This window comes from Thermobia domestica, chromosome 2 (assembly GCF_964235325.1).
Source record: "Thermobia domestica chromosome 2, izTheDome1.hap1.1, whole genome shotgun sequence".
Lineage (NCBI taxonomy): Eukaryota > Metazoa > Arthropoda > Insecta > Zygentoma > Lepismatidae > Thermobia > Thermobia domestica.
In genome coordinates, this window is record NC_137455.1 from 239,592,491 (window position 1) to 239,604,504 (window position 12,014).

The 12,014-nt window shown below is 38.6% G+C and overlaps 1 protein-coding gene across 7 annotated transcripts in view; it reads left to right on the forward strand.

Annotated features, from left to right (window-relative positions):
* LOC145678409 (structural maintenance of chromosomes protein 5-like) overlaps positions 1-12,014 on the forward strand; it is a 1,106,524-nt gene that overhangs the window by 757,679 nt on the left and 336,831 nt on the right. For all 7 annotated transcript variants that reach the window (XM_081748525.1, XM_081748529.1, XM_081748531.1 and 4 more), the window contains exon 14: positions 6,850-6,979. In XM_081748525.1, the coding sequence (XP_081604651.1) occupies positions 6,850-6,979 (130 nt within the window). The remainder of the gene's footprint in view (positions 1-6,849; positions 6,980-12,014) is intronic.

A 12,014-nucleotide genomic window follows, 5' to 3' on the forward strand; every position in this document is an offset into this window, starting at 1 on the left:
ATCGTGTCCAGCACCATGTCAGTGTACTGTTGGCTGGGCAAATACCCTTCAAACCGGAGGGAGTAGAATTTAACTTCTCTCCACGCCACAACACTCGGCTTTGGCGAACTTTGCTATGCAAAGTGCAGACTTCGTCCAGTCTAATGCCACGGTAGTGCCAGATACTGATGCGGCCATTATGCGCTGCAAAAAAGCTAGATTCGTCTGAAAACAGGATGTCCTGCCATTCATCTCTCCAACGCGACGTTCGTGACACCATTATATCTCATACTTATGGTTTCAGTCAGCAAAAATAGCAGCAACGGACGTCGTAGAGAATATGCCCCGATCTATTGGACGACTTGGCACTGTTCGCAGGGACACCGGGTGCTTTGCAAGTCTTCAGTCCTTCTGCCAGTGTGTGGCATGTCGCTATTTGATCCATCCAAGTCATACCAAAATGCCGCCGTGTCATCACTGCTTGTGGTATGTCGCAGTCGTTGGGATCGGCGTGTCGTTCGTAGTGCCTTCGTTGACCCATCGAGTCTACAGGCGCTGCACTGTGGACGCATTACATCCAATATGGGCACTATTGTCAGGAATAATAAACCACTTTCGGATATGCCACTATTCGTCCGCGAGCAAAGGCCATAACGTGTACAAGGACCGACACATTCGACTAGGCATCTTTCTACCGTATATACACACGTCATACCAACTTTCTTATACCCCTGAACTCTGGCTCTCTGGCCGACCCCCGCTTAGTGTTTGTGAATTGCGTTCCAACGCCTGTTGCTTCAGTGCGCTGTCGTGCTAATCAATTGTTTACCTTCCTTGCTGCAAATTCGCAATTCCTGCGAGATCTCCTTCCTGATGAAGCTTTTTGAATTGCAAGTGATTTAGTTTAATGTTCCACAATTATGCTTGAGGCTGAGCGAGATGGTGGCCATGATAACGAACGAAACAGAGGGTTGAAGAAACTGGGAGAATCTAGGAAATCAAACGCACACGGTGTTTGTACACCTCAAAGCCAATTTTGAGGTAAACTGGAATAAAAAACCGAGACTCCACACACTCATGTGGATTCGATATCGAAACAGAGGCAGAAGATATACAAGGTGGCCCAAAGGTGGATATACAATACCATACTGATCAGCTCATTACATTTTATATCATTTTTATTGTTATCCATCAGGTAAACTTAGTTTCTTTATTATTTGTTCTTAATGTTTATTATTATTATTTATACCTTAAACTCGAAAGAACCGGAGCAATTAAACCCATAAACTAGGATGTTATACTCGATCAATGCAGGGGTGTATTCCCACTTTTGGGCCACCCTGTATAATTTCTTGGTGTAATAAAGGAAGAAAGTCAGAGAGAATCTTTTCTTCAGATGCTAACTCAATGCCAAAACCAGTTGCTTGGTATCTCTTGCTAGAACGAAATGAAATGAAATATCTAGGTTTACATAGCGGAATTTAAGCTTCAAGGCTACGGGAGAATCCTGTGATAATGATAATAATGAAGTAAATGGCTAAGGGAAGAAACTGAAAAGAAACCAGAAAATCCCAGAGGACCTTCCCAAAGGATGCTTGTCTACCACAAAGTTAATCACGATCGAACCAGGGAAGCCGGAGACCTGAGGTCAGAGCTCTACTACCGAGTCATCGTAGCTCGGTCCCTTTATTTTTCAACTTAATGTATGAAACCGCTATTAAAACAGTAACTAAATTACTTCTAGTTGCAGTAGAGTAATAGCTGAAATAAAATCATTGGGACTCTGATCCATATAAAAGTATACTATCATTATCATGAAACCAGAAATCGTAGACTTCCACCACTTTTGCTTTGAATAGAAGCATAAATATCAAAGAAAAGCCCATGCTTGGGACATTAAACCTATGTAACAGCCGTGTGCATCAACGAAGTTGAAACGAGCGTTCACTTAAACGCGTTCAACATTAAACTTTCAAGTTTAAACGTGGTTCCCGGACTTTCGTTGCACCATTGAAAATCGAAGTTCAGTAAACCTCTAAGTCAACTTCGGTCAATTTGTAAAATCGACTCTGATTGGTTGTCATCTTTTGTCTCTAATCTTCGTTTAACAAAGTAACAAATGAAGAAAGCATACCGCGTGCCGGGATTTTCGACTCTCGAGTTTGTGTGCCTCTCTGCTGAATAGATAATCAAAGAATGGACTAATAAATTATACCTGTAATAAAATAAGCGAGTAATACTTGGTGTTGCAATATTGGTAGTAGATTTTAGATTAGATTGTAGCGTGTAGTTTTACTATACGAATCCATAGTATAAGTAGTAGTACTAGTAGTAGTAGGAAAGGGTTAGAGGTCCCGTACGGGGTTTGTTGGGTTCTGTTCTCGGTGCAGTTTTACTATACGGATACACAGATTGCAAAATGTATAAAGAAAGATGGGCAAGTCTTTAATTTTCCCATTTTATGTCGACAACAGAACCCAACTAACCCCTGCGGAGCTTAAGACTCGTTCCTACTACTACTTATACTATGGATACGTATAGTAAAACTGCACGTTGTTCTCGACATAAAATGGACAAATTAAAGACGTCTGCAATTTTTTCCATATATTTTACAATCTGTGGATCCGTAGCCCCTATAGTAAAATAGCACCATAAATATTACACTAAACTTATAACAAAGAACAAATATAATGTGGATCTATCTGGAATCCACTGATGGGGAAAATTGTTTCAACAGTTATTCATATTTCATCGTGAAAACGTTATTCTAATGCCTTTTACATCCTTTTCCCTGTTGGCGTTTGCCTACAATTCCCAGTTACCGTAGGTAAAGTTGAGGAGCAGTATCATGTATTCTTTACATTTATATCTAACGACTTCTGCATTCTTAATTTCTCACCTGTCCACCAGCTACGCACACATTTATAATATGCTTGCAAACCTATATGTTATAAATACAATAAGTGCAAAAACCACGCACGAATCTGTGCTAAATGGCCAAAACAACCTAAGTTTGTATCTATTCCGATTCGAAGCAGGGCACAATTTGAGGGATCGCTCGTGATTTTGTCCGCGAAAGCAGGCAATTTAGCAGTGGTGGTGTGTGCATAATGAAAGACCACTGTGGAAAATATCACCCTCCTGTTTTGCGGTGCAATTTCTCAAAATGCATTCGTTACACATGTAAGTAATCTGTGATTATAGAAACAGCGTTAAAATGTAGTGTTCATAATTATGCAATTGTAATGCAAAACTAGCTTGTAGTGATCACCTACTACAGATTGGTATGTATTTTTTGTAGTAATTTTTTCATCACTCGAGTAGACGGTTCTAGCAAATTTTGACGCTTTTCTGCATTTTCAGGTTAGATTAGAGCTTTCTTTTACAGAGCACGCACTAAATGAAGAGCTCCATTACTACTTCTGAATTGCCTCAGTAACGTATAAATAAAAGTGTGAACGTATAGCATAAAAACTATTGTGTATAAAACACAAACCAAGTTATGCTAGGTGGCCACTATAAAGCACGAATGCTATCTAACCGAGTTAGTTAAAACGGAACGCAGTAGGGAGGCCCGAGCAGTTGCGTCCATAGGGAGCAGGCGCGCCAGCGACGGGATATATACATAAACGAGGACAGTGGAAAAGCACACTTACACATACAATAATTTCTTTATCACTAATAATTAACTTCAATATGCTGTGATAGATGATAATTACTTATATTCACACTTTTATTCCTTCATAAAAAATATTTCACGTCGTTTTTTACCTATAAATTTTCTATTTGGTAGAACTGTCTGCTGGAGTGAACCCTTAATTTGCTTACACGTATACCTACCATCGCAAATTTGGCTATTCACTACGTACGCACCTCGAATATAGCCCAGCAGCTTCACTTTCGCGTAAACCGTAATAGGTTGAAAAATAGCTTGTAATGTGTAGCTTGCGAAGTTTGGTGCGTGGTTTTGAGACGTGTGGCTCTCACTATAGTAGTTAAGTTTCTATGTGTCTTATACAATTGTACGCAATTGTTTGATAAAACTCTAGGAATAACTGGATAATAAGTTTTACGAGGAACAACTGGATAAGTTTTACGCTGTTTGCATGGAATTTTGACAAAAAAATATTGTATTTATAGACATAACTTGTATGCCCTCCTAACGTTAACCTTTACCTAAAAATTGTTTAGGAAATACATTGTCAAATACATTTTTCTAGCTGCATATCCTCCATATTTCTTTTTGCTAGTTAACATACTTTACCTGGAAATTAAAAAAGAACTATATTCCTAAAACTTCAGAACATTTATTTCATAGGAAAAAATAATGAAACCACGAAAGAAAGTTTCTCCAGAGAATTGTAATTTCATTAGTGGAAAAATACAAAAACATTATTGAATGTAAACAAACTGATTTGGATCAACGAAGTTTAAACCCCCAAATTCGACCGTTCAAACTAAAACCAAGTTTATCCACCATTTGACCGAGACTTATCCTTGAACGTTGTTGGCGCAGCAGACATTTTCACTGAACTTGGCTATGATCCTCGTTCAACAGTTGAACTTCGTTGGTGCACACGGCCGTAAAAGTATATTTATCGCTTTCTTACCGTTTTTTTTAAGGATCAATACTGAAATTTGAAATGACAATACATTTATATCACTCTCGACTGGAGTAGAGGATTAAAGTCGGAGACCGAAACTATCCATGCAGTACATCGAATGTATAAAACAACTACTTCTCTTTATCCATTACCAAACTTTTCCGCTGGTCGAGTAACAGTCGTGCATACTTTTGCTTCAAGGGGTCCCGAGTTCGAACCCATGAGAAAGTGTTGAAGTTTAAACACATTACGGTGATTCGGATTGCACCTTAAAGTGTAGGTTTACATTCGTAAATCCTCGGTGCTGAAGAGGGACGCTAAGCTCCAACCAACCAAACCATATGATGGCTGTGTGTTACTGTTTTACTTTCCGGTTTGAGTAGAGGGATAAAGATCAAGATATAACTTATTCTTGAGACACTTCAATGATCTCTTTCTGTCTCTGACTGTTTTTGAACTATGGAGATCAATAGTGAAACCAAAAATAGTAGTACATTTGTACCACTTCCATTTAAAATAGACGGAATTCGGAGATAGAATGTATCAATGCGGCACTAAGTTCATATCAGAAAACGTTTTCTCACTATCTGCTACGAACTCGGAAATTTCCGTCATTTCCTTTTTAAATCCTTTTTTGAACTTATCCTTGGGTTGCTGAATCCATACAAAAAAATGAATTTTCGCTGTCTCTTATCATTTTTGCCCTATGGAAATTGTTAAACTTCAAGATTTCTCTCACTTGCGGTTTTAGTAGATAAGGGAGGAGATGAATCCTATTCTTTGGTCGGCGAATCGATTGTAGTAAACCGCTTCACTTTGTGTGTTGCAGTTTTTGCTGTGTAATGGTCAACGTTAAAACAAGAAATGATTTATTTATGCCATGTCAGTTTAAACAGAGAGTTAACGGAGGGAAAGGAATCTATCCCTGGAACACTGGCTCGATTCTTAAGTAATCGCTTCTCGCTATGTTATCTTCTTCTATTTTTGCTGATACCTTCCTACACAGGTGGACGGATAAACAGAGCCTCCTGTAAGACTGACCATGCTCACCCGGTACAAGTAGGAGCGGAGAAAATAAAACAGGGACTGTTTCGATGTCTGCGTAGTAGTAGAAATAATATCATGAACTGTGAACGTCAAATAAAGGCAAGGATGGGAATGGCGAAAGAACCCTTTAGGATGAAGAAAAGCCTATTTTATTGCACGCTCGAGTAAAGAGTTAAGTCAAAGACTCATATAGTGTTTCGTGTGGAATATTGTAGTCTATCTAACAGAAACCCGATCATTACGCACAAGGGAGATGGAAAACATGTATGTTTTTTACTATTTCCTGAGCCATTTTCTCATTAGAGTAGGGCTAGAAGCGTGTACACAGGAATTTATGTCGAGGGTGGAGGTCCAGAGCTTTTCGTGCTGTCTAAATTCAATATGAGGATAAATTATATTAAAATTGGTAAAATAACCCCTGAACTTACTGCAGAATCCCAAATTTTCTGTAAATTTAGTCTAAGTACTCTCAGAACTTACCCTGCATACGTCCCTGACTAGAAGTGCACAGTTGTTACAACCAGATGCTAACAAACTACAGTTCCGAAGAAAACTGAGATTTGTGTGTAACAAATGTCTAGTAAGGATCATAGCCAACTGTCCTGAATCAGAATTACAGTTATTAAGAATACAATTATCTTCCACTTTTATTTGCGTTGGTGTTTATCTGAAGTATTCACAAGATTTATATGTTCTGTTCTTTCTACCAGATTTATCGAATCAAGCAGTTGAAACTACTCAAACGGGTCGAGCGGTCCAGACGGGTCAAACGATCCAAATAGGTTTAACAGGTCATACGCTCCTATTGGGTCAACCCCTTTTCATAGACGTAAAATTGCAATATCGATCCAGCGGGCGGGAAGCAGGTTGTCAACAATCATTTCAGTTTTCCGAGTTTCTAGTTTAGCGTTGTACGCTTATTCGCTGTAGCCTAAAGTACATGGATCAGTAACGAAAATGAATGATTTTGAAAGGATTGGTGAAATTAAATTTTGAGAGAGAATAGAAAAAATTCGAGGAAACTGACGGACACGAAGTTGTCCACCACAAACTCATAAGATCAGAAATCGAGACATGGAGCGCTGTACCAGTGACATATTGTGAACCCCATTTTTTAATTTGTTATTTGTAGTTAAATTCTTTTTAAATAGGGAGATTTAAAATATTTTGTATCGAATTTAATTCTACTACATTAATATGGTTTTCGTTTTACTTTCAGACAAAACCATGTTCAGTGTTTCATATTCTAAGTACACGAGATTACCGTCTACAAGGGTTCAAGAAATCCCTAGTGCGCGCCTACTTGTGAAGTCAATTGATTTAAATAAAGTAAAAGGAATTGAAGACAGGTAAGTTGTAAGTGGTGCTAAAGGAAATAAAAAATTCATGAAGTAATCATGGCAGTTTTGGAGACAGAATTAAAGGTCTTCGTTAAGCACGAAAGTAACCCGCACTTGCAACTTGTTGAGAAAAAAGCAGTTAAAATTTCAGGACAGGTAACAGTCATGATTTTACAAGTTGTAGACAACGAAATAGACAATGTATATCATATTTACAACCAAAGAAGTTGAATCTGCTAATGATTGCCTTCATATAAATAATAATGAATGATTTTTCGGGACGAATGGGGTATGCCCAAAACCGTCCAAAGGCAATTTCCTGCCTCATGCAGAAACTTCAATTGGCACTCGCCCGTTCCTATATAGAAAAGCATACCTTAAAACCACAATAACTGCGTTACCTCATGGTAACTTAAGTAGTTATTAAAAGTATAATTCTAATAATACTATAAGAAATAAAATATTAATAATAATAGTTGTAGCGTTGATAAAAAGAATAAAGTAACTGTTTGCCACGGGTTAGGTTTGAAACACAAACTTATTTATAACTGTACTTTTCTACTTAATTAGGTAGTCCTAATGATGTTTATTTATTCACTCATTCGAAATAAAGTGAAAGGAAATTAAGTGAAGTGAATAATTTATGAGATTTACAACACGTCAGACATGCCGCGTCAACTTATTGCCGATCTTGGCAGTTGAAATCGAACGAGAATAATGTATCTTGCAGGGTTATATTGATTTCTCATCTTTTCGAATGGAGAATCATGCAAGCACACACACGTAATTACACTGTCAATGTTAGAGTGAAGCATCACGGTATTGTTTTAAAAACAAATTTTGGTTGAAAGATATGCGCAGTTAGATAGCCTGTAGATACTTCCATTATTACATTTTGCTGTAGTTTACAAGCATTTACTTCATTAAAATATAAGATCATATAAATAAAGAATATAGAAATTTGAATCTATGAGCTTAGGAGCAAAAGTTTAAACGTCATGTCTCGTCATTTTGTCTATTTTTTATCTTCGAAAATATATATATGAGAAATTCATACTATTTCTCAATATATAAGGGATAAGTCGTGTCAACTGCTTTTTTTTGTTTGTTTGTTTGTTTTGTTTTGTTTTGTTTTGTTTTGTTTTGTTTTGTTTGCTTGTTTTCTCGCGAATGAAAGATAACACTAAAAATTGACTATATGCGTTGGAAAAAGTATGGCATATAGTGTGTGTCCCAACAAATGGTGCATGCTAGCGGGACTGTGTATATAAGGACACTCCGAATTTCAGTTAGTGAGTGACAGCGATCAGGAAAGATCACGAGAAATGAACAAACGTTGTTTGTGAAAATAACATATGTCCGCGGCAGAAATGAAGGGAAACTCCACACAGAACTACGGCAAGCATCGTGTACGTATCATTTGCCCATCGAACGAAAATGAGCTGGATGAAGTCTTTCAAACGATTCAGATTGTCGATGCCGATCCGATCTCGAACAAGGTGTACTTCCGTCGGGTGATTTTGGGTGAAACTCCTAGGTGCTTAACGTTTTGTGTTTCTTAGCGTACGTATAAATTTCTAATTCTAAAATATTTAATGACAGAAGTCTCAATTTGAAGCACCTTTGTTAATTCCTAACAAAATATCCGCTAAATGGAAATGACAAACGAAATTTATTCTTAACTTCCTCGCATTTACCCTTTGTAATGTAAATGTGAAAAAATATAACAAGCCCAAATTAATTTTCACTACTGGGAGATTTGCAGAAGCATTTACACGTAAAATAAAACAATTATGTCATCAGCGCAACTCATATCCACCAGCGCTGGTAATTACAATGACACCACGAGCAAGAAGTTGCCGTTAGGGAAGATTGTATAAAGCTAACAAAGAAAGTTCTGTCGTTTTCCCCTACCACCCTCGAACATCGATATGTCACCTAAGACATCTGAAAAATCAAAAATAGTTCCCACTAGCATCGACGACCTTCTGCCAACGTTCTGGAAGGCCATCGTGGTAGAACTTGGTGGGCCGTGAAGCGAAGAAGGTACCAAGTGCATTTTCCACTTCACTAGGAATTTGAACTGGCGTTCTCTAACGTGATTGTCCAAGGAATGGAACAGCTGATAAGCAGAGAGTGCAATGTCCGGGGTGTATGGCGGATGCAATAGTGTTTTCCATCTAAGACATAGAATGGTGTCCCGGGTCATCCTGGCGACATGTGGCGAGCGTTGTCCTGTAACAGGAGGACCGCTGTGCGATTCTGATAATTCTGAGTTTTTCTCGAACGCGGCTCAACTGCTGACAGTACATTGATGCTCTGACAATCTGGTGGCAGTTTCCGATGCACGATGCCGCGAGCAGTCCATCAAACACATAAAAGAGCCTTCTGATGCAGTGCTGATTTCGGATGTTTTGGAACCGGTTCATGGGATTCTGGCCCGGATACAAATCATGTAAGACCCATTTACCCAAGTTGTAGTGCTCCCAAGTTGATGAAGGTGCTGTCGAATGGTTTTCCACTCACACTGAAATGTAGTATCAGTTCCGCACATGCCAGGCCACGTTCGCCTCAAGTGCTGCATGAAGATCTTCATTTTGTACATGTTTTGGTCTTCCGGCACGTAGTACGTCTTCGAGTGTTTCGTCACCGTCCTTAAAATAGTTAAACCACCGCTGCACTGTCCGCATAGTCACGACACCCTCACCAAAGGCCTGGCATATCTTATGCCCGCCGCAGCGGCGTTTTACCCCAGTTTGATTTCGTACAGCATGCACGCCCTTATCACGCTCTCTGGAGTTCCCATGTTCACTCTGTCCTTAAGAAAGTTCACGGTGTAGCTGAACTGCCACAACCAGGTCGTATGTTGGATATACCCACACCAACAACTGACCTTTACCTTATCTCAATTTGCATTCAATTCATAGTGTGAGAGCGAATTGAACGCATACCTCCACAAAAGCGACAGAACTTTCTTGGTTACCATTATATGTTTAAACTTTATCATAGAGTACCACTAGGAGTTAGGGAAATCTACCTATTCTCTGTGTTAATTATGTTGGAAGCAATTTAAGTTATCAGTTGGTGCCAAATGCATCATTGCCTACGGACAAACTAGGTTGTCTATAACAAGTCTTCACTTAAGGCAGTTACTTTTGTCACCTTATTGTTTCACTATTTATTTATTTTTAATGGCGAATAGGGAAACTGATACACATGACCTAGTGTAATTTCAAATTATAATCCCTTTCTTTTATTACTTTTAAGTAGAGATGCAAAAAGCCGGCTTTTTTGAATCGATGGTTTTTTTCACATAAAAAGCTGGCTTTTTTGGGAAAAAAACGAGAATTTTGGAAATTTTGGCTTTTTTCAACTTCATGATTTTTCTATCTAAATAGCTTTCTTATAGTATATTCTATAGTTAGATAAGAATTCCATGACCTGAATGTGTTATTTCGCTCTGAAATTCACCATCAAGATGGATGGAGCACATGTTTTACGAATTAAAGCTAACATGAAGAATGTATACTATGGCCGCTATGTCTCTGGCTCTCACACTTCTGCAGGTGGACAAAACAATGTTGCCAATTTGTCGTGGGTTTAACCGCATACGCTAAGAATAAACAGAAAAAGCAAACAAATACAACCGAAATGAATTGCTTAATAAATGCTGGATTTTCATGGATTTTTAAAACCTTTCGTGCAAGGAAACAAACTAAAAATAGCCAGAATTAAACATAAAGTAATCGAGAAAATTGACATACCTTCACTGCCTACATGTATTCGTCACTATCGATAGGTTGAACTCCACAATCTTGAAATAATTCGTCAGAGTTAACTGCCGAAATATCTTCTTCATCGTCACTGTCGTCGCTGCTATCGTCACCATCACCCAATTTTATGATTAAATCTTCTACAGTTTGTTCGAAGACACCTTCAGCTTCCCAAGCGTGCTGCATAATTTTCCACGTATGTTCAACGGCGTTTTTCCAATTATTCGGGGACACTTTCTCGATCGCCTCTATTACTAAATTTTTCACGTCATTTACACGAAATGTTTTATTATGTTGAGCCACATAACCTTTAACTTGAGCCCAAATTAACTCAATTGGGTTAAAATGGCAATGATATGGTGGAAGTCGAATAACTGTATGCCCGTGAGCCTCAGCAATTCCATCGATTTCATATGATGGCTGTCTTGGCTTATAGATTTTTAATAATGCTATTAATTCGGCTTTTTTCATATCTGGTGATACTCCAGGAACATTATTTTTTTCAAGCCACCTTATCATGTCCTCCTTTTTGCTGTTCGTATTTGGAGGTTTATTCGTTTGAACGGAATGATAGGCCGCGTTATCAAGCACGATTACAGAATTCTCGTTAATATTTGGAAGTAGACTATTAACAAACCAGTCTTTGAAAGTTGTGGAATTCATTTCCTCGTGATAATCACGAGTGCTCTTTGATTTAAAAAGCAACATTGCCTCAGGTACAAATCCGCGCACAGTCCCGGCATGAAGCAAAATAAGTCGACTTCCCTTCCCAATAGGCGTCTTCATTGTCCCTTCGGATGTGTCGTCTGTCCACGCACTGCTTCTCGTGTGTCCTGCGTTCACCCATGTTTCGTCCAACCACACTAAGGTTTCCGGGTTCATTTTCATCATCACTCTCAGAAATTTGCATCGAGCCGCAACAATATCGCTTCTTTCCATAAGAACTTTTCTTCCAGAGAATTTCTTCCACCTAAAAACAATTTGCCTTAACATAACACTCAAGCTTGTTTTCCCTCCCTCGAAAAGCCCTGCTTCTTTCAAGGACTTCAGAAGCTTACCGCGAGTCGGGAATTCTTTTCTTATATAATATTGATAAATGTGTTGCCTTATTGCGTCATTCTGGAAACGATCTAGAGACGTTTTAACATTGGGCCGATTTCTTTTTTTGCCTGGAGTAACCAAAACTGCCGAGGGAGAATTCAGTTCTTCGGGACATTTTTCTTTTGTTATGTTCTTAACAGTAGACTTTCCCACACCAAGGGGGTCAGCCA